Below are 23,641 nucleotides of genomic sequence, written 5' to 3' on the forward strand. Positions count from 1 at the left end.
TTTTGGGGGGGGGGGGTGTTTAAAAAATAGAAGTCTTATTTAGTACAAATGAGACTAATTTAGTATGAATCACTTGTTAATATTTCATTAGAGAACTATAAAATTAAAAAAGTGAAAACAAAACAAGAAATTTTGTGAAAAATAAGGATGACTATACTCTCAGTTTTCGTCACAATTAATTTTTGTACTACCAAGCATTTTTAATATTAAAAAATGCAATTTAGTCTCTATAAAACAAGTCAATGATAAAAGTTTCACATAATAAATAAATAAAATTTATATTAAAAGAATCACAGTAACTTTTAATTAACTAATGTTTTTTAGTTTAAAAGACTCAAAATTCAAACTTTATTAGAGATAAGACTTTTTATCTAATAGACCTAGTACTAATATTAATTATATATATATATGTAATATAATATAATAAGACTATATTTTTAATAATATATATAATTTAAATTTAATTTTTTGAAAAATAAAACATTTATCTCCTAAATAAGTGTCTATTAGTGGAGATATTTTTTATTAAAAGAAAAGGATAAAACAACACTTCATTTTAGTTTCTGAATTTATTTTGGTGTTAAACAAAATGATTTGATACCTTATCTTCTTCATACGAAGCAAAGAAGAGTAACAGGCAATGATGGCGTCTTTGGCTCATCAGTTAAGGTGGTCCTCACTGCCGTCGAAACCAATCCACAACCACCGAAGACGCAACACCGTCGTGTGTTCCATTGCCATTGAAAACGCTCAGAACAAAGAGAGAGCCAAACTCAAACAACTCTTCCAAGACGCCTATGAGAGATGTCGAACTTCTCCCGCCGAAGGTGTCTCCTTCACCTTCGAACAATTCTCCGCCGCTCTCGATAACTACGACTTCGACGCTGAAATTGGAACCAAGGCTCGTTCCCTCTTTTTTTTTCTCATGAAGTTACCAATTTGATCCTCATATTGCAATCTGTGTCTGGATTTCCCCTTTGGGTCGCTGTGATTTTGAGTTTTATTCTTTGTTTCGTAGAATTTCGGACTCGGTTTAACTGAAAAGGGCAAGGGGTGTCGTTGAATTGAAGTATTTGCTATGAGTGTGCGTGGATGAGGAGTGTTTAGAAGTTATAGAAATAACTTACGACTCTAAGCTTTTTTTTTGGCTAAGTAAGTAATCAAAATAAGTTATTTTCAGTGTCTCGTTGAATTGAAGTTGCTGCTATAAGGGTGTGCGCACACGCTTTGAGAGTAGCTTATGAAAATAACCTGACTCCTAAAATTTTCTTAGCTTAGTTCAATAATCATTTTGGTATAACTTATCAAAATAAGCTATTTTCTATTTATTCTAATAAGTTTTATGTTTAAATTTATAGCATAAGCCATCATTAAAAAGGACTAATTGAATAAGCACATTAAGCTGTGTATTCAAGCGCAACCTTTGTCTAGTTTGTCGGTGGCAATAGTTAATACTTAATTGTTTGTGTATGGGGAAAACAAAAAATAACTGCTTGAAGTTTTTGCCACAGATGGGGTTTTGGGATAGTTTGGTGATGATTTGATTGGTGGTGATGTTTCAGGTTAAGGGTACTGTTTTTGCCGCAGATGCGAGTGGAGCTTATGTTGACATTACTGCAAAGTCGACAGCGTACTTGCCTTTGCAAGAGGCAAGCATCTACAGAATTAAGAATGTGGAAGAAGCGGGCATAGTTCCTGGCTTGAAAGAGGAGTTTGTGATCATTGGTGTAAATGAATCGGATGATACATTGATATTGAGTTTGAGGTCTATACAATATGACCTTGCATGGGAACGCTGTCGACAACTTCAATCGGAAGATGCTGTTGTCAAGGGTAAGGTTGTTAATGCAAACAAAGGAGGTCTGGTGGCTGCAGTGGAAGGCCTTAAGGGGTTTGTTCCATTTTCACAGATATCAACGGTTAGTTCTTGACCTGTTTTGACATGAACTTGCATGCATCCGATTCAAACTTTCCATATGGCAGGAGTTCAACTAATTGTCAGTAAAATAAGCATAGTTGTATAAGGGCTTTTGGTGGGAATAAAAATCAGATGAGTGGGAGCTAATTCTTTGTTTGGCCAAAGAATTGCTCCAATAAAGCGTTCAACAATATGGAGAATGACAAAGCCATGATAAGTCTTTGACAAGTAGTGAGTTTTCCATATTGTTGTCAATATTGAAATTGAGTCATGCAACTTTATTTAAAGAACTTATATGTCTCAGCAAGTTCATGTAGATAGATAATTTTGGGTAATTAGTAAGTTTTTTTTTTTCTTCTTTTTTTCATGTTCATTTCTGTCTTGCGCATGTCCCCTTCTTAAAATTACAACTTCAGCCGCCAACCCAAACTCTATCCCTTTTGCCTATTTTCTTCTTAGAGAGCAACTGGAGAAGAGCTTCTTGAAAAGGAGATTCCTTTCAAGTTTGTGGAGGTGGATGAGGAACAGTCCAGACTTGTCCTCAGTCACCGTAAAGCTGTGGCTGAGAACCAAGGACAGCTAGGAATTGGATCAGTTGTTACTGGTTCTGTTCAAAGTATAAAACCTTATGGTGCCTTTGTTGACATTGGTGGTATCAGTGGCCTCCTTCATGTCAGTCAAATCAGTCACGATCGTATAACTGATATTGCAACTGTTCTTCAACCTGGTGATATTCTGAAGGTAAACCTATAATAAGCTATGTGGGCATTTGCTTGGATCCCAGGTGTCATGTGGACATAAAATCTTGCTTATCTTTGGTTAGGTGATGATCCTAAGTCACGATCGGGAGAGAGGACGAGTAAGTCTTTCCACAAAGAAATTGGAACCCACACCTGGAGACATGATTCGCAATCCAAAGCTTGTCTTTGAGAAGGTATGATTCAAAGAAACTATATCAAACCTTTTGCATGCTGCATATGTAAATTATGATTGTAGCATATCAGTGTCTTCATTAGTCATGGTTTATTTCCAGTTTTCCATGCCCTGCTTTTTATGCTATCTAGATTGATATGTTAGAAGAAGTCAAAGCAATGACTTCCTCTCCTTATGATTTGATGTTGTGTTTCTTTCCATCTCTTCCGTTTTATGATCAATCATCTATGTTAACCCTTTTCATTAGCATTATCATTTTTGAAAGAGAACACACACTTGTAATTCTAATTTGTTTTATAGGCTGAGGAGATGGCTCAGACATTCAGACAGAGAATCGCTCAAGCAGAAGCTATGGCTCGTGCTGATATGCTAAGGTTCCAGCCAGAGGTATTTATTTGTTAATTATTTTTTCAAAATTCTGAATTCAATGAAAATGAACAAGCAACAAGGGATTAAAGGTGACTAGAATACGAATAGCATAAAAAAAGGCCACCTCTTGCAGCTGCTGATGAAAAGTATTATAGCTTCCAAAATGACAAGATTTAAATGATTTTGATGGACCTTCCTTAGAGGATGACATACTAGAATTTATATACATTTCATTTAGGATGATCTTAGTTGGATAGAAGTGGTTTTGGTATTTTGGATTCCTGACTGACTAATTTTACTGATTTGACATATATTCCTGCATTTACAGTTTCATCTTTAATTTGAATAAATTATTTGTTCATTTGATGAACCTGTTTTACCCTAATCCTTTTGTTTACAGAGTGGATTATCTCTCAGCAGTGACGGGATCTTAGGACCACTTGCTTCAGATTTGCCTCCAGAGGGACTGGATCTGAGTGAGGTACCAACAGCTGAAGATTCATGATTGAGGCTTGTGAACACCTTGCTCTAAATATTGTTGTAGAGAGCTAAGCCAAATATTTTCTTTTGTTTGGATATATTTATCTTTCCGACAGCATAAAACAAATTCAATACTCTACCCATTTGACAAATTGCCCCCTCCTTCAATTTTGACTATATAATGGTTCTTTTCGGCCACTCATTATTGTAGTTAAGGTCAGGCAATTAGAATTCTTCATTTTCTGCCCAAATTATAGTTAGACCAGTTCAAAACCAGATTTATATATTTATGTCTTCGACAATATTAGGCCCGTTTGTTTTAAAGTAGTGTAGAACTGACTTTAAATCGTTGCATGTACCAAAACTAATCGTATAATCATAAATTTTTATTGGATATATTTTTTTATTTATTGAAATATGTAAGATTTTTATTGGATAACATCAGAATGACAATGCCAATATCATATTACCTTTTTTTTTGCAACAATTAAGCGTCATCCAAGCTATAAGCCATAATGTGAATACTTTGAAAGAAAAGGGTATGACGTATGTTAAAAAAATGGATACATGGCAGCCACGTTCATTTTGCAAAAGCAGAATCTTGATTAATTGCAGTTCTTACATTTCATTTCATTTCAGTGTGTATGCATCTACTCATTGAAATCAGGGTATTAAAGGAAGAGCAGTTGTGTCGTCATCAGATTTATCTAAATACCAGAAATACTAAATTCATCACTTATCACTGGTTTGCATCGAGGAACACGCGCATCACACACACATATATATATATAAATATATATAAACACACATTTTTTTCTAATGTGTAGCTACTGATACATAAAAGTAGGTTATATATAATAAATTGTCATTAAAAATTGTAGGATATTGTATTAAATATTATAATTTTTAATAAAAATTATTTTTTATTGTATGCCTTGGACACTTTTAAAAAAATTGGTATTAATATATGTTATATATTCAAAAATTTTAATGAAAATAAGAATATTTTAATTATATTTTTAAAATTTGCTGTTTATAAAATGAGATAAATAATCTAGATAATGATTAACTATAATATAATATATAAGATAAAAAAATATATATTTTATGTAAATTTGTTGAATGGGGATAAAAATTGTGCTTGTTACGGTACTCTTAAATTTGAAGATCAATTGAATACTCTCTTTAGATTAAACTAAGATATTAAAAAATATTTATGCCTTTTATAAAAATATCACTAACTCAATTACTAAAATCAACGGTTATGATTATTCTATATATACAAAAACATAAAATATTTTTTTCTTTTTCTAAAGCACCGTAAACAATTACTATAGTGAGTAAGGCATTTATAAATTTTTGTTAATTTAAAATTATTTATACTTTGTTTATATACACCAAATTAAATGTAATATATGTTTCAATAAATAAAACAAGTAGCTTGATCATATTTTTTATTTTTTATAAATTTAAGACACGATAGATAATTATAATACAATAATTGGATGAAAAAAAATTATAATACAAAGTTGTTTAGATATTTTAAAAATATAAAATCCTTTCTTTTAAAATTTATCTATAATACTAGCAATGCTAACTTTAACTTCAACCTTATTCCCTTCTATTTATCAAATTAGAGTACTCGAATTTGCAAGTGACTTGATTTTCATTGTACTCCTTTTAATAATGCATGTGTCATTTTAAACAAATTGTTTTTCAAAAAAAATCAAGTCTTGTTTTGAATCTATGCGGTTTGTTTTCCAATTATAAGTATACATCTGACCAGTGGCTAACTGAGTCTTCGGCAGTAAAGAGCAGATAACCAAAAAGGAAACAAAACAAAAATCCGTACAATTTCAGTTGTTATCCACATAGCCAGCAGATCTACAGGGAGGAAAAATTTTCAGCTGTAGCAAAACAGAAAAGGAGAATAAAAAGGAACTCTTTACTTCACCTATGTAAATCCTAAACGGGGTTGGGGATTAGGATCCCATCCTGGAGTCGAAAGAAAACTTGGGGGACATTCAGTTCTAATCCAAGGGCTTATTAATAGATAATGGAAGTGCACTATCAGAGTTGCAGGGAACAAATAATTAAAACTGCATGAAATAAGTGCAGTTAGTTTTCTAACTGTAGAAGATATAGCGATCCTGGGGTTTGCTAACTCTCTTGTTTGCTGTTCTTCTTGCCCTTTTTTTGCTTTTGTTTCAATTGAGTAAGGCCAGCTGCTGATATCTTTACATTACCAATAATTGAAGCAACTAGCTCAGGATCTGTGCAAGCTTTCATCAACTCCTTCTCCCGGTTTGTGGCTTCTGACATGTGGCTGAACAAGTTCATTGCAGTCTTTGCAGCTGCACAATAAATTGAGAAGAAAAAAATTATGGTGACATCTTGAAATTAAATATCATTATGCTGTGCATCTATTGCTGCATAAATCGTAAACTAGAGCATAGGTTGCCAGGGTCGGGGAAGAGAAAGCGAGCATCGTAGACTCCAAGCAAGAAATAATACCCATGCATTAAAAAACAGTATTATATCTTAAGGAGAAACATGGTAAAATTAAATAAAAATAAATAAAGAAAAGAACCTTTCCCTTTCTTCGCTGGTCCAGGAATTATCTTCACCCGGTATTTGTAAGACTGAATTGCATTGTATGGACCACAGACAGGAACAGCATATAAGAGAATGTCATTAGGAAGTGGATTCCCTGTCAAGTAATCCACGTCATTTAGCTTTTCTTTCTCTTCTTCTCCTATTTCATGGATATCATCTTCTTCCATTGCCACCCTATCTGCTTGGGAAGTGTCAATAGCACTCATGTTGGGATTTTCTTCAGCTTCACCAATTGCATGTCTATGCAACAGATCATCTGTTTGCTCCTTACAGTCACGAGATAAGTGACCTGCCTTTTTACACTTGTAACATATTTTTGGAGCTTCTGCAGGCCCTGTTACAATAAACATTAACATTATAATATCATAAACAATATAGCAAATTTAACGGCAATGATTGGCATGTAAATATGTTTTCTGTCTATTTTACAGCAAAGTTTAGATTTCACTAATCAGGTAACGGTTATGAGGTAGTGACACATTGAATTGCAAAACATGCCCGAGGGGGCAATGAACCAAGTTGTGTCACTACTCAGCTCTTTAAGCAGCTCAAAGAGTCTAGTACATGAAACTTGCTAAAGAATTTCCTAAAGCTTGTCCCATGGACACAGTCGACTTCTTTGATTCATAAACTGTCAATTTGATCAAGTCATATATATGAATAAAATAAAAAACATATTAACAAAGTTAATATATATTACTATAGAGAAAGTAATATATAGTATAATATGCATGTTCATGAACCTATTGAACAAAGTTTATGAGCCAGCTCACAGCTAAAATTAGCTCATTTATCTAAAATGATTCAAGCTATGCCAAGCAGAATAATTCACAAGCTTTATTCGAGCCAGGCCCAATCCAAACATATTGGTTCACAAGCTGAGACTGAGCTCGGCTTAGCTCATTGTCAGTAACACTGGTGATGAAACTTTTTATGAAAGGCTTACCACTGCTGGGTTTTTCCCCCTTGTCCAATGCTTCATTTCTAGATGATGTCTCTTCCTTCTTGATTGATTTTCCAGAAGACTAAAAATACACCCAAAAAACCAACTTTAGAGCTAAATAATCATGGACCTGGTGAAATCAGAAATATGCAAGAATTATGTGGAAGCAGTAATATATTCTTTGAGAATTTCCATTGTGTGATCTCTTAGGTACTTTCTTCTATTCTAACTTATTTTTAGGGAAATATTACAACATTAATTGAATTTAACCTTTATTGAATCATCTTAGAAGGTATGAAATAAGAATCCCAGGCACATCAGAAGTTCATATTAGAAACAAAAACACATGCATGTATTGCGCTTCTATAAAACATGTGAATTATTCTGTGGACAGAAATGAAAGGACATTTGTAAGCTAAAGAACTCACAGCCAACAATGCCATTCGGATGCTCCTTTCTTCCTCATCTTGGTCAGCATATTTTTCCTTTATCTTCTTAAGTTTGCTCCTCTGTCCACGGCTGATTTTTTGACCTCCACCTTTCTTCAAATTTTGAACTTCTTTTGCAGCTAGATTAGCAGAAATATCTTTCAGTTTTGATTCATCCTTTCCATGTTCAACATTTGAATCTGCTTCTTCATGTTTCTGTTCTTTTTTAAACTTTCTTCTCTCAGCTTTTGACACATAAGGTTTATCCCTTACTGCAGCTTTGCTCTGTTCAAATAGGTGCTCACTGCCTAAATCATTTTGCGAATTCTCAACTTCAAAATTTTTACTTGATTTAGCAACAGATCCAAGTCCTAAAGCTCGATCAATAAGTTCCTCAAGTTGAGGGGTAACAGATGCTAAGCCAGTTCCACCAATGTCAGATAATTTCTCCCTATCAACCATGTTCATAATACTTGTCTCTTTCACAGGAAAATCCTGTGAAACTGCAGTTTTGTCATTGATAGTAGTAGCCAAACTAGTTTGCAATGAGTCTGCAGCAAAGTCTTCTGATAAAGGTTTCTGTGAATCTGCGGATAAATTACCATTCCTTTCTGGGTCTATTCTTTCCGAGTCTGCAGCAGAATTTACATCAGTGACATCCTTCTCAGACTCTGAATCAGATTTTTCTTCGAGAGGACCAGTTTCTTCATAATCATCTATTGCTTCCTCCTCTCCTCTTACTCTCCTTTCATTTAAATGTGATCCCAAGGAACTCTCATCCAAGCAAAATAGTAGGCCAAAACCCATGATAAGAGGATGTGGTGGAAGAAAGTTTTTCTTTCCCCGGATCATGAAACTCCCTACTGTCAGATATTCACCTGTGGGAGCAGTTTTACTAACCTGATGAGGATAAACCCACCAGGCACTAGTAACAATTTTTGAATCCCATGCCTGGCTATGGCAGACCTACATTCCAAAACGATATGGAGGTGGTAATTAACATTTGATTTAGCTCACAAACATGAAGTGAACCAAAAAAGTAATTTTAGATAACATTATGGAAAGGTGTTAAAACTTCAACATACTGTGAAACATCCTGCTTGGTTTAGGGTCAGTGGTGGAACTGGTTGCGCAGGCTTGTGATTCTTGATAACTGTACTAGAAGCTCCATGCAGATCAGCATGTACATAGCTATTGCATAAACGAATCAACAGTATGAGAGATCAGATATTGTACCAAACCAAATTTCAAAACAGAAAAGGTTTACACATTTTAAGGGAGTGTCTAATCATTTTTATTTCTGATTGGGGATTGCAGATGTTTCATGCACTTCAAATTGCAGCTTAGTGTATATATATATATATATATATATAGTTCATTTATTAGATATCACATGGTAAAAATAATTTGAATTACGGGGTTGAAGTGAAATGTCATAAGCAAGGAAGAAAGAGCCTTCCTGAGAAAAAGGGGCAAGAGATGGTGCTGATGTAGCAAGTGCAAATGAAGAAAACCAGTATATTTTAAGGACCAAAAATGGAAGCATCTCCCACAGTGAAGCATGCAAAGAAATATTACATCAATGTTATCAATGGCAGATGGCGGCTCATGGCGGAAACTCAAAAAACTGCCATAAAGTTATGGCGGCCGCCATGGCGGGTTATGGCGGATGTAATAAAATATATAAAAAAATACTATAAATCACAGAAAATAATAAAAAATAATTAACTCAAAATATATATAACATAACCTTTAATCTAAAGTATAATTAAATACAAAATATGTAATTATCAAATGTCAAGTTAACAATAAAAATAAATATTATTAGTTTAGTCTTCTTCTTCAACTCCAACATAATCATCCTCTTTCTCATCCACCAAGGCATATCCCTCCTCCTCTTCTCCTTCAGATTGTGGAAGATTAAATTCTAATTCATCTTCTGTTTCTTCCGACATTTCTTCATCTTCTAATTCTTCATCATCATCTTCAAGAACCATTTTGTCTCTTCCTTTTGTTATTGAACATGCCTTGATCTTGGCAACTTTTGCAGCTTTGATAGTGATACCACTTGATGAACTCTTTCTTTTCTTAGAATGGCGCCTAGTATATGTTGTAGGCTCTCCAATTCCAAAAGCTTCATAAACAGTTGCCCAATTTAAAGTGTTATCACCATAAAAAACTAAGTCATTTCCAGCATCCTCATCTAGAGCATCATCATCCATTTCTCCAACCAACCAATCATTACACTCATCAATATCATTGAGTGTAATTGGATCAATTACATCTTTAAAATTGTAACGTTCTTTGAGTTGTTGGTTGTATTTCACATAAACCAAGTCATGTAATTTTTTGTGATCAAGCCTATTTTTCTTCTTTGAATGAATCTGCAACGTGAGTTTAATTATAAGAATATTAATTAGTTTCTCTTTAATTTCTAAAAGAAAGTAGTAGGCTCGAGAGATAGAAAATTACTTGCTCAAAAACACTCCAGTTGCATTCACATCCGGATGCACTACATGTCAAGCTTAAAATTTTGATAGCTAGTTGCTGCAAATGTGGAGCTGAATATCCATACATTCTCCACCATTGAGCTATAAAACGAAAGATAAATTATAACTCTAAAGATGAAGTATAACCTTAAAATTAAAATATTGAAGAATTTGATGAATTACCAGGAGCAATGCTTTTTCTTTGTGATTTTGCAAAGTCGGACCTAAAGAGACCACCACCGCTCTTGTAAATTGGTAATTCAAGTAATATGCTTTGTTGCACATCCCGACTTGGCACCAACCTCTTGATACAATCATACAACCCATTTGTAACTTCCAAATCAAATTCAATTTGAAAGTTGTCATAGTAAAATTCTGGGTTTAAAATGTGACCAGCTGCATGTAATGGACGGTGAAGCTGACAAGTCCATCTGTTATCAATGATTGCAAACACATCTTTGTATTTACTTTTATTACTTTTGAATGACTTCATGATAGCTTCTTTACTTTTCTCCATTGCTTCATAAATATACCCCATGGCTGGTCTTCTTTCTCCATCAACTAAACGTAACACCCGGACAAGAGGAGCCATGATTTTCAAAGTATACACCACATTATTCCAAAATACAGGATTTAATAGAATTTTTGTTGCTTGCTTCCCTTTAGCTTCCTTTGATAACTTGTTTTTACACCATTCCTCAGAAGTAAACATCTTTCTAAGATTTGTTTTTCTTGGTGAAGCCTTTCTAATGATAGAAAAGAAGTTGCAAATCGAGTAACTGCATGTCTTACCAATTCCCTCTTGTTTGTAAAATTTCTCAACAAACTCAAGGTACTTGAATGACTGTAGATAAAGCCAACAACTGATATTCCCCTTTGAATTGTCTTCTTTATCAAAGGAAGCTTTCCAATATCTTCAAGCATAAGATCTATGCAAGGAGCTGCACAAGGAGTCCAATAAAGATGTGGTCTTTTTGCTTCTAACATCTTACCAGCCAAGACATAATTGCTTCCATTATCCGTTATCACTTGCGCAACTTTATCTTCTCCAATCTCTTCCACAAGAGCATCAAGCATCTCAAATAATTTTTCACCAGTCTTCACAAAATTAGATCCATCAATAGACCTCACAAACATAGTACCAGCAGGAGAGTTGACCAAAAAATTAATCAAGCATCTTTGCTTTCGATCGGTCCATGCATCTGACATGATGGAACAGCCATGTTTGCTCCATTGCTCTTTATGATCTTTCATGAGGGAATCGGTATATTCTAGCTCTTTCTTTAGAAGTGGAACTCGAATATCATGATAACTTGGAGCTGGTAAATTTGGACCGAAAGCACCAACAGTTGTAAGCATTTCTTGAAAGCTCTTCATTTTAATGAGGTTAAAGGAAAGGCCAGCTTGATACCAAAATCGAGCTATGTATTGATGGACCCTTACTTTGGCTTCTTTGTCATAAACTTCTCTTATATTTGCTTGTCTCGATTTTAACTTTTTCCTTTTCTCAATTGCATTTTCTGGCTTTCTACACAACAAATCCATTGGCCCTTTTTGATTACCCATGGCAATAGTATGTGTTTGGGTATCCTCCTCATCCTCACTTTCATTATAGCTTACACTTTCAAAGCTTCTCACATTTGGCATTTCAAAGTTGTTTTGACTCTTTTTATCCTTTTGATATGCCTCAATCTCTTTTCTAACTTCTTCGGGACACTTGGGACAACCTTTCACATTACCTTTCTTTCCAATCAAATGTTGTTTCACTCTAGTAATTCCAGCACTCATAACTTTTCCACAAAAGTTACATACAATGTTGTTTGTATCACCCTCTTTCAATGAATGAGCGTATTTCCATCCCGGGTCGGATCGATTAGAAACTCTTGATGATGAAGATTCTTGTTGAGCCATGTTAAGAGAAGCTGAAATAAATATAATGGGCTTTTTTGAGGATAAACTCAGAAAAAACAGAAAGGTGGTTGAAGAAAAAATTGAACCATGGAAAGAGAAAAACAGAAAGGAAGAAATAAAAAAAAACTGGAAGAGAGAGGGAAATACAAAAAAAGATTGCTACTGGAAAAAAAGGGTCGCCGGAGATGGAGGTTCAAGTCACCGGAAATGGAGGTTCAGGTCGCCTGAGATGGAGGAGATGTCGCCGGAGATGGAGAACAGTCACAGCCACCAGCAGAACAGTAACAAGTCAAAGAAAACAGCAATGGAAGATGAGTGCGACGTCGGAGAACAAAGAGACGAAATAGAGATGAGAGGGATTGGAGAGTCCAGACGAACAGAGATGAGAGATCGGAGACGGGAGATGAGATCGGAGACGAGAGGGATTAGAAGAGAGAGAGAGAGAGAGATCTGAGATGGGGTCGGCTTTGAGTGTCGAAGAAGAGGGGTACTAACCTTATTTCTGCGCGGGTAACGGCCGCCATGGCGCCGCCATCTGAATCCGCCATCTAATGGAGGCGGTTTAACGGCTGTCTTCAGAACTGCCATGGCGAACTGCCATGGCCGCCATTTGATAACACTGTATTACATACAAGAAACAAGATATGCTATGGATTTCCAATCCTGTAGCAAACTTACCATTGAAAACTAATATACAAATTCTTACTTTCTTCTTATTAAAGAAGACAAATTTTATTCAAGAATAGAAAAACTAAGGGTAAAGGGGCAGAAAACAAGCTATATTCCAAAAAGGGGGAAAATCATTTTTGTATCACTTGCCAATCTCTTTGCATATCCATAGGCACTCCTTCACAATAGCTATTAGCTAAGAACCACATTGAAGCTAAGAAACACTACATCGCATAAAAAGATGTCATGCAAATAGTTGTCATTCCAAATTCTTGAGTTCCTCTCCACCCATAGGCACCAAATACCAGTAAACATGGAACCCAGCCAAAAGGGCAATCCTCAAAATCTCCTAAAATGTCTAAAATGACAAGAGAAAATGTTATACACACACTGGACAAATTCACAAATACACCAAAAGCATCTAGCACTAGCAGCTGGTACTGCAGAATTAAATGCCTGCTATTGTCTGACAGAGACACAAATGCATAAGAAGATAAAACTTTGTGAGGCTATTAGTCCTATTAAGTGCATGAATCCAAATAAAAAAACTTCATCTTTGAAGGGGCCGTGAATTTCCAAAGGTAGTTAACAAGAAAAACCTTTCCTTGTTCAAAGAGGATGATGAATTGGAAGGAAAATTTACAAGTAGATTCCAGTCTCCTAAGGAGTCTTAAGACCAAATCCTCCATTGCGGTGAAGAAAAGGGATGAGTAGAGCCAAGTAAACCAAAAAGCACATCAAACTCTACATTTTTTTTTCTCTTACTGAGGTTTCAGGGGGAAAAAAGACAAAAGGTCCAAGACAAGGAATGATTTTGGAAGGAATAGAAGCTGCTAATGGGTTAATGATGCCACAAGGAAAGACAATTAAGATGAGGAAAATACATAAAAAGGATTACCTCTCCAACCAAAAATCCTACCAAAATTGGATACAAAAACAATCACCAATGTCAAAGTCATCAAACAAAGAAAAGCAGTATACCCATGAGATAAATCTCCAAGAACTTTAATTTGCATTGTGCACAGCCATCACATGATCCTATCCATGAACTTGTTTAAAGAAGTTGAATCCGGATGAACTATCATAACCTCATAGTTAATGCAATATTCTTGGACGTCAAAGTTTCAAGATCAGATCTCCCTCCTCTCCCCACCCCCCCCCCCGGCCCCCCTTTTTTCATAGGGTTGCAAGGTATTTCCCACTAAGATGATCCCTAATTTCACTATTGGTATTCCTACTCTAAGTTTCCCATGATTTTCTGCAACATCCATAGGAATAAAGGGACCATGAAGAAATACTCAAGTTTTCTTAATAAAGTATAAGACAAGCTTGGGTTAAATATACATTTCTTTCACAAAGACATTCAAGTTAATATATTCTTTGAATGATCTAGAGACATGTTAAACATCAAAGTATAACTCATTCAAAAGAAGATAGCATCTGAACCAAAATAATATTGTTTTCATGATTACTCAATAATATTTTTTGGTCAACATTAAGCTTTAGCAAATCTAGGAGAGTGTAATATAACAAGAAATACTCACAGATCTCCTTTTGACATATAACGCTTCACTATCATCTCATTTTGCTGTGCATCGCGTCCACTGATAACCAAATAGTTCTCACTGCTAATGAACCAATTAAATTTCTCAAACCAGTGAACTTTGCGCATATGTGAAATTGTGGCAACAGTTTTTTCCTGGAAATTAATTGGATTAAAAAGGAGAAAATTGCTTACAATTAATTAGCAGCCAGATAAACCAAACAATAAAAAAAACAGACTGGGAACATGCATATCATTGTTTTATGTTTATATATTCAGTGCTGAAAAGCCACTATTATTTTCTTACTGGAAGAGAAGAAGAAAGTGTTAACACTAAGAATGAGGCACTCTCCAAATATAACAAGAACTGATCAAAGAAGAATAGCATAAGCACTAGAAAATAAAATTTGGCCAAACACCAAAGAGAGACCACAAGGACAAATAATATCCAACCACCATAGAAGGGGGAACTTGCATTAAAATTTAAGAGAAGTCACAAAAAGTTACATTTTAAAAAAACAGCTTCATTAGAGCAGAGAAAGTAAAAGGTGTGGAAGAAGAGGATAACATTAAACTCCAAGGTAAAAAGGTAAAAAAAATACAGGGGAAACAAATCACAGGCGATGAAGAAAGAGGAATTCCAAGAAAAGTATTATGATCTGGTAATGGCAGATTTCTGAATGTTGCCACAAACTCAAGTGAAATTTGTATGTCCTAAAAGAAATGAGACCCCCTTTAAATCACCAATTTATAATATGTATGATATCCATAAATGTAACAAGTATTGGCCCAATAAACCTCTGAGAAGATTAAGAGACAAACTCTGCAAAACTAATTCAGTTTCTTTCCATGATCACAGACTACACGTTTACTTTTCTCCAAGTTTCTTCTTCAATTTATTTGAGATAGCAATCCAGTAAGTATATATCAATTTGCACTCTATATTAAAGATACACAAATAAATTTCTAGCCACCTGACTAAGCTGTAATCGAGTCTTTCTCTCTGCAGCTTTAAAAGCTTTTTCATGGGCAGTTATAGTCTTTTCCTGTTTACTCTCTTGCCTTTTCTTCAGTTCATACCACCTCCTAGCATTGGCATGTGCGGAGAGAGCTAAATCAACTTCAACCTTAAATGTAAACATACTATGGTTACTAATATTATATATCGAAGGGGAAAAACAATTCCACATGTAAAGAAAATAAGTGATGAAAGAAACAATGGAAAAATAATAAAATTCCAGTCAAAATTTTGTTTCCTTATCATGATAAGATTGGTTGAAAATCATATAACAATGGTGGACAGTTTGAGAAACACAAAACTACACACAATTCCTCTTGTGCACAACCTAGATGTCTTCAAGGAATAGTAGTCTGAAGACAGAACTTTTAAATGTTTTATGTAGCATAACAGAAGACCAAAAGAAAATTTTTAAATAAAACCCATGTTAAAATTGTGGCAATAGCATCCTACTCTACACTTGGTGGATTTTATTGAAGTATGAATCATATTTTTAAGGGGGTTTCAATGGCACAACACTTGATCTGGGATAAATTACACATAAAATCCTATTTTTAACGATGTTTCCATGTTGATGGATTGAGTGCTTGTTTTTCTCTATTTTCTTGGTTGTTGCCTACACTGCTCCTTTTGAGGAGGATTGGTTATCCTCCCTTCTCTTCGTAATTTTTCAGTCCTAATGAACTTCTTTGTCCAATAAATAAATAAATAAATAAAAACCTTATCCACAGGGAGTGTCTTCTCATCATCATCCATTTCATCAAGATTGTTGGCCAACAGTAAAGTCATGCAGTTCCTCTCAAGATGGAGCTTGTCAATGAGACCTGCCACTGGGTTTCCAGCTTTCTTTTCTTCCTTCACCATCCGAGCAAGGTCATCCCAGTTCATACCCTTTGCAAGAGCTACACGAACAGCCAATATAGCAGCATCCACATCTTCTAAGTTGTATTCTATCAGTTCTGCCATCTTAACACAATGATTGGCTTCTTTCCTCAAAACATGCACTCTATTTTCCTACACCAGATAAATGAGTTATATTAATTTGTACAACATATCATCACTGTCAAGTATCAACTATCAGAAATACTAGAGCAACCACTTTTTTCTCTCAACTTCGCATGATTACATAAGTGAAGTCCGTTTCTGTGTCTGTATCAAAAAATATTAATGACAACAATGATATTTGGATGTGAACAAAAAATAAATGAAGATCATATGAATAAAATTTGAAGGAAGATTCTAATTCATCTAGAGAATTCATCAATTGAACCATTTTACCTGACACCCAGCCTCCCTTGCTCACAATAATAAAAACATGAAACTTTCATGCATCCAGACAAAAAATTATACCAAGTATCGGATGTTCTAAATTTTTATTTTAAGTTTGTGTGCTGTGTTACTATATTCAATCATAAATGATTCTCAAAATTCATAGGTTGAAAACACCAGGCATACATCCAATCAAGATTCAGCCCTCTAATGAATATGAGTTCAAACACAGAATAAGGGATTCGAAACTTGATTGGTTTGAGAAAGCATTCTATTTTTTTATTTCCTATTATGAAATGAAGAAAGAGTGTCTTATGAAACCAAACAGATCCTTGTTTTCCTGTCCTCCATAGCAAGAAAATTATAATTTTAAGTACCATAATCCAAACCTCTATATTTAGCAAAATGAAAAAGGATAGATATATAACATGGGCTTCAGAAAATACCACTATTAAGCCTTTTGGCAGACAAGAAACTGAGCTCTTGTAAAACTACACTTTTCAGATCCACATGTTTTGTGGCCAAAAGGGGATTTGACGCCAAATGCATCAAGGATCTAGTTCAAACAAGAACAGTGCAAGTATGCTTTGCTGTTGGACCTAAATCATTAATCATTTCTATAGAAACTTGATAAAAGAATGTGTTTTGTGTCTCTAGCGATAACATAATAATAACACATATTCAGATAGAAAAGCAAAATGACCAAAATATTTTTCTGGTACAAGTGATTTCAAATAAAAAAGCAAAATGAACATCTAGTTTGCTAGAGACAAAACATAAATGTTGGAAATAATATGATATCATGTAAATACAGTAATTATGTAATGGTAAATCTTTATACTTGTTATACCCTGTGTATTTAATTCACACCGCTATGTAATTGACACATGGATTCCAGCATATGTCTCCCATTTTCTCCTCTCACAACAATAAACAAATTTTTAGTACCCAATCATCATGAACATAAACTCTCTTCCTTCTCAAAATTAATGCAAAAGTTCTCTGATGTTTCATTGAAACAGACAACTAAAACCCATATAAATTTGAAGGTTACAAATTAGACCACTGTTACTACCTTGAGATGGCCCTAAGATGAGCAAGTCTAATAAAGAAAGGAGCCTAATTTAAAGCATCCAGTGACATCAACAACAGATTCATTATAAAACAAACAAGAATGCAATGTTATTGGACAGAACACTCAGTGTGACAGCATATAAAATGGCAACAACAACAACAACAACAATAATAATAACAATAAGATAACAAAAAACACACCCAGGTATGATTCAGGACAAGATATTCCAGACTGAATATTGGATGCTACATGGTTCGGCTGACATTTCAGTCATGCAAGAGTTATAGTTTGGGCGTGGGCACCAACCTGATCCTGGCGTATCTTATTAAGTTTCTGAGCAGCTGAGTTTTCTTTGGCTTTCTGCTGTTGTTCAGCCCTTTGACTCTCAATATTGCTATAGAACTCATCTAAGGCTGCATCAAATGTCTCAAACTTTGTATAATCCCTTGACTTAAACTGGTTGAGTAAAATGGGGCAGAACTCATCATACATCTGTTTCAAAAGATACAGGAATGTAAACACTAAATTCCACAAAAACTATCAGTAAGAAAATCTTTTCACCTTACTCTCTCACATATTCACAATGCCACTAAAATTATAAGAGAAATAGAATATAACCTGGCTAACACTTCCTGGTTGAGATATGGAAGAATCCTTCCCCAAATTTTTGTTCTGCATCAAAATGTATCCTTCAGGAACTATATTACCTGAAATAATATCCTCCATCCAATCTTCAAACTTTGCAACAGCTTGGACCAAAGCTTGAACAGTAGCATCATCCCACGTTTTATCTTTGGGAACTTTTGTATTGGGGATTAAGCCAGCATCTAATATTATGTGTTCAGAAAGTGCAGGTCCATAACCAAGTGCCTCCCCAAGGACAATCTTCAACGTGGCAGATGATTTCCCACCTTTGCGTGTTCCCTGCTTCTCTTTTGTGACATTAGAAGTATTAGTCCCATCTCCATTGACCTTAACAGCCTCATCATTATCATCTTCCTTGGAAGACATCAGGGCTGCATGCAACTTTTCAATAGTAGTTCTTTCAAAAACTCGACAACTTTCCGTAGGATACCGATGGCGTGACATGATTGCAAGCCCTTTATCATCATCCCTATTATTGACGAAATGCAAGCATTCCACTTATTATAGAGACATTTTTCAAATCTCAATCGATAAATTAAATAAGCAGAGAACCCAAGCATTAAGAACATAAATTAAGAAAAAAGAAGCTAAATGCGTTCAGAAAATAAAGTAAAACCATGTTAGTAAATTAATCCCATTTTCAACAATTAGCATAGTATGTCAAACCAATTAGCTCGATAGGGCACGACATGAAAAACTCATCAATACTAAAAACTTACATACAAAGTCAATACAACAGTATCCTGATCCTCCATTAACACATGCATTGTCATCCTTAACAAGTTTTTCTTTTATCCAAACAAAATAAATACTACTATTGTAAGCTAATGAAAATATATGCTACCCACATGCAAATTTTCAGTTCTGCATTTATATTTTGTCCTACAGCGTACACAAAAAAATGGGAATTAGAGACCAAAAGAGAAAACAGTAGGAACCTGTGAGATCGTAGTAGAGTCATGACAGTAAAATTAGAATCAGTGAGGAGGATGTTCCCCTGGGCATATAGCTCCAATATAACATAGTTTGCATTCTCTCCAAGTCCAAATTGAAAGAGAATAATCTGTCACACATTCATGAAAACAAATAAATGAATAAATTTTGAAGAGTGATGGTACAATACTACTACAAGGAAGAAAAGGAAGAAGGGTTATATATACCCGATCGTACCCAAGTTGGCGCACATCCTCGAGCCTCCTAGTTCGAATATGCTTCCTCAATTTGAGAGTGAACCCAGAAGGAGTGTTGCTTTTGTCGCTGCAAATAGGGAAAATAATAAAAAATTTAATTTGTGTAATTTTGATGGAAACTAAATCGTGATTGTGATTGTGATTACCGCATGTAGAGAGTAGTGTGCAATCTGACTCCACTTTCGATGAGAAGAAGAACCTTCTCGCTCTCGCCGGATTCGGAGACTCCGCTGCTGTTCATGAGCTTGAAGACGTAGGTCTGAACAACAAGAAGAAAGTGAATTGAATTGATAAAACGTAAGTGAAAAGGAATCAATGGATTAGAAGTGAAAGTAACCTTAGGAGAGAGATCGTAGACATTGGAACATCGCATTCCGATTAGCCTACGGAGGCATTTCACCTCCGCCGCCACATCGGCGGTGTTCATCCGCACCTTCACCATCGCTCTCTCTTCTGTTAGGGTTAATTGCTACAATCACAATTATGCGATGATGAAGAGTTAGGAAGAAGAAAATCGACTCTTGGGTAACTCTATTTCGTGTTTTTTATTTTCAATTTTTATGTAACCTTCCTTCGTTAATATTTAAAATGCTTAGGAAAGTTGGGTCTTGCTCAGAGTTAGAAGCCTTACTTCGATTGAAGAAAGTGTTCTTGTCTTTCTTCCAAAGTGAAAAAACAGGGTCAATTTTTTTCAGAAAAATGTTACATGTTCCTACAATTTTAACTTACAATTTCTTTTATTCACAGAAAAAGAAATATGTATCTTTTAAAAAATATTAATTAATTTTGCATTTCAAATTTTTAAAATCATATATGTCACTTTCATATAAATAGAAAAACTTGTAGGATAAAATAGAAAAAAGATAAAATATTTTTTTTAACACACTAATTCATCCGAATAAAAAAGAAGAGGAGAGAGATTTTAATAAAAAGAATAAATATTTTTTAATAAAATTCTATCATCTTTTATTTATATGTTAGCAATAAATATATCAAAAGAATTAATAATTAATAAGATAAATTAACGACAAAAATAACTAATTATAGATGATGATAATAATAATAATAATAATAATATCAGTAACCGTAATTATAATAATTATTGTATATTTTAAAAAATATATAAAAATTGTATGATTTATTTTTTAACTAAATTAATTTTTTTTTAATTGAAGTAAAATTGTTTTGAAGATGAATTGAAAACTAATTTTATTTTATTTTAGCTGAGTATGTTTTATTTTAAATTTTGCGTTTAAAAGTCAAATTAAAAAACTCATGACTTTGAGCATTAGTTAATTGTTAAAAATTAACATAAACTTATTTATTTTTATAATATTTTAATTCAAATAATCAATCAAATATATTTAGTTAGTTAAATAAATAAGTTGAAATTTGACAATAAATTTAGAAACCTAAATGAATAAAATTCAAAAATTATGCGATTAATTTGACATTAATATTTTTTAAACATACATCTATGTATGTATTATTTAAAGATTTATAACTTTATTTATTTTATTTTTATGTAGAATAGAATGTGTTAAAGCTTTTTTCTTCTTAAAAAAAAGTCTTAGCTTTAATTTGAAGTTTTATCTAAAGGTAATACATTTAAGATAAACTTTTTTTATTCTTTTTGGTTCTTGAGAGTAAATGGTCGAAAGAAGTTTTTTAAAATAAAATAATGATGCCTTATAAAATTAAGAGGTGATTAACTATGAAATAAAATACATCTTGAATAGTATACTCAATAAGATAAAAGGAAATTCCTACTAACCTAGTATTGTGCTTTTATGAAAGGAAAAAAGAAAAAGAAAAAGAAAAAGGCATTATCACAAGCACACCTACATTTACATTAAGAAAATGTAATATGTTGAAAAGAAAAAAACACTTGTCCAATATTTTTAATTTCCATGCATTTAATACAAACTCGGAATATTTGTATTCCTGAAGCTTACGTTCATTTCTTAAAGTCCACCACCCATTAGAGTCTTTTAATCCAAAAAACCAAGAAGCAAAAACAGCATTAACCTTATTTAAAAAACATGTATTCTCTTTTTTTATTTCCTTAGTATTTTTTTTATATATATTTATAATTGAAAGTAGTTATCATTGTTCATTATGAAAGTATATTGACATAGCATTAAAGTTTTTGTTGTTATACATAAACACCTAACCAATTTCAATAAAAATCTCGACTATACAGTGAAAACTAAACATAGCCTTTTGTGTTTTAAAGGTGAAGCAAAATAAATATAATGCTAAATATGATTAAAGTTTAACAAAATTATACCATTTAAAATATTTTAAAATTTTTTTATCTAAACGCTCTTTCAGTAATTATCCAAGAGTTAAATGTGATTTTACAAGTCTTGTAATATGAAATTATCATTTTATTCCTTAAGTGTACTTAACTGTTGAATGCATCTCTTAAGACTTTGACTGTGAATCAATTATTTCTTAAACACAACTTGATATTTTATATTCCTTATTGTTAGGTTTTAAATTAATAACGATAATATATGAACATATTTTGTTTAATATCAAATTATTTTCATTGAAAATAAGTTATAGAATTAAAAATAAAAAAGAGAGGGGCAGAGAACTCTCAATTTAATTTTCTATAACTGAATGCATCACCTTATTGATATTTCAAAATTTTGAAACGCTAGAAGAATCCCTCAATGATTTAAATCATCATCAAATTAGTCTTTCAAAAGTTTCATCATTACATTAATCTCTAAAAAAGTTAATATGTTGTCAAATTAATTTCTCAAAAATGTTAAATGTTATATTTCATTCTTATATAGGGCTAAAATAGTTGCCAAACAACATCTTTGAAAAACTTAGTGACAAATTAAAGTTAAGAGATTAACTAGACAATTAAACTTTTTAATGTTTAGTGATGACAACAAAAATATTTGATTGATCGTCATTCTTGGTAAAGGGCTAATATAATGAAACACAAAGCTTAGAAATGAATTAAAAGTTTTCTAAAAAAAGTCAAACTTTTTTATTGGCAAAATATTTATTAACTGGAGTTTACCTCTCCTGACCTTTTTCACTATAACCACTGCTGTTATTAAATACAAACAAACATTCAATCAAATACCATTCATAATGCAACTATTATATTTTATTCTCAGTTGTCTTACATCTATTATTTATCTTCTTTTTTTCCTTTCTACCTCTCCCTGCCCATTGCACATCCATTTAATGGGTGTCAAAGGACTACTTTCCTTCATAGTAAGATGTTAAAGGCTGTTTTCTCCCTTTCACCCAAGTCCACATTCTAATCTTAGCAAGGTCTAAAACCATTTGAGGGTCCAGTTGGTAATGTGTTTTGATAATTTAATAATCAATATACATAACATTTATAAGATTTAACTTCATCTTGTTTAACATGAAAAAAATCCACTATTACTGAATAATATTCTATGCAGTGGCGTCATGTTTTATAACGTCAAGGGGACAGTGTAGTGAAGTAGGGATGAAAACATCGTTGGTTCCTTCAGTTTTGAATTCCTATACAAATTTAATATTACACAAATATCCTACCGCATATCTATCTTTCTTAATTATACAAGCAGTGAAAAAAATTCCTGCCAAAAAGTGAATTTTACAAAATTTATATTTAGGTATATTTACATTTAGAGACAAATTGACAAACAAGATAAAAATAAAAATATATACACGGCATTACTATTCTCAGTTCTCACAACTATCGGAAAATATTTGTCTTCTGTGCCGCTTTGACGATTGTCTAGTAGTGAGTGATCCTCTACTAGTATGGAAACGTAGGATGTGGTGAATTGCAGTGCCTCATTTTAACTCAAATCAAAGCCAGCATCAGCATTTATGGCATAAAGTAATTTGGTTTCCATTTGCTCCTTACTGTATTGGAAGATGAGTGTTCGTTAGAGAAATAGTTAACAGGCAAAACATAACTAAAAGGATGAATTAAAATAAAATCTAAACAACGGTATCAAGGCAATATAAAGATGCATGAATATATGCTAAAGAAAGATGGCTCCCGTTATTGTGCCTCAAAAGCTGTCCTAGTTTTCAGAGTCCTAATCAAGGGCGGTAAAAAAATTATAGGGAAAACAGTAATATCGAAATCATAAACCAGAGATCCATCCTCCCTC

General features: G+C 33.4%; 3 protein-coding genes across 8 annotated transcripts in view; 1 reads left to right on the top strand and 2 right to left on the bottom strand.

The window, feature by feature from the left end:
- The first annotated feature begins 567 nt into the window (after positions 1-567).
- LOC113865199 (30S ribosomal protein S1, chloroplastic-like) lies at positions 568-4,104 on the top strand. Its single transcript, XM_027499608.1, has 6 exons — positions 568-901; positions 1,563-1,919; positions 2,378-2,659; positions 2,742-2,852; positions 3,152-3,238; positions 3,621-4,104. The coding sequence occupies exons 1-6, from the start codon at positions 641-643 to the stop codon at positions 3,723-3,725; spliced, it is 1,203 nt and encodes a 400-aa protein (XP_027355409.1). The 5' UTR covers positions 568-640; the 3' UTR covers positions 3,726-4,104.
- A 1,315-nt stretch (positions 4,105-5,419) lies between these two features.
- Positions 5,420-20,189, bottom strand: LOC113862886 (nuclear export mediator factor NEMF). 4 transcript variants are annotated; one of them, XM_027496181.1, is made up of 16 exons: positions 19,834-20,084; positions 19,643-19,755; positions 19,467-19,563; positions 19,245-19,369; positions 18,280-18,775; positions 17,968-18,153; positions 16,038-16,331; positions 15,274-15,426; positions 14,301-14,455; positions 8,773-8,878; positions 8,336-8,653; positions 7,688-8,266; positions 7,263-7,341; positions 6,566-6,650; positions 6,291-6,517; positions 5,613-6,054 (listed from the first exon to the last, which is right to left on the bottom strand). In XM_027496181.1, the coding sequence occupies exons 1-16, from the start codon at positions 19,936-19,938 to the stop codon at positions 5,861-5,863; spliced, it is 3,312 nt and encodes a 1,103-aa protein (XP_027351982.1). In that variant the 5' UTR covers positions 19,939-20,084; the 3' UTR covers positions 5,613-5,860. The 4 variants fall into 4 exon arrangements, with proteins under 4 accessions (XP_027351965.1, XP_027351991.1, XP_027351975.1 ...); XM_027496174.1 differs by having other exon boundaries at positions 5,547-6,054; positions 6,291-6,650; positions 7,688-8,129; positions 8,196-8,653; XM_027496164.1 differs by having other exon boundaries at positions 5,420-6,054; positions 6,291-6,650; positions 7,688-8,653; positions 19,834-20,189.
- Positions 20,190-22,920: 2,731 nt separating this feature from the next.
- The window catches only part of LOC113852903 (E3 ubiquitin-protein ligase UPL6), a 28,209-nt gene continuing 27,488 nt past the window's right edge, over positions 22,921-23,641 (bottom strand). For 2 of the 3 annotated variants that reach the window (XM_027483301.1, XM_027483300.1), the window contains exon 27: positions 22,921-23,387. In XM_027483301.1, coding sequence (XP_027339102.1) covers positions 23,321-23,387 — 67 coding nt within the window. In that variant the 3' untranslated portion in view covers positions 22,921-23,320. The remainder of the gene's footprint in view (positions 23,388-23,641) is intronic. The other variant, XM_027483302.1, reaches the window with a different exon arrangement.

The sequence above is a fragment of the Abrus precatorius genome, unplaced genomic scaffold (genome assembly GCF_003935025.1).
Source record: "Abrus precatorius isolate BTA unplaced genomic scaffold, Abrus_2018 Scaffold10, whole genome shotgun sequence".
Classification (NCBI taxonomy): domain Eukaryota; kingdom Viridiplantae; phylum Streptophyta; class Magnoliopsida; order Fabales; family Fabaceae; genus Abrus; species Abrus precatorius.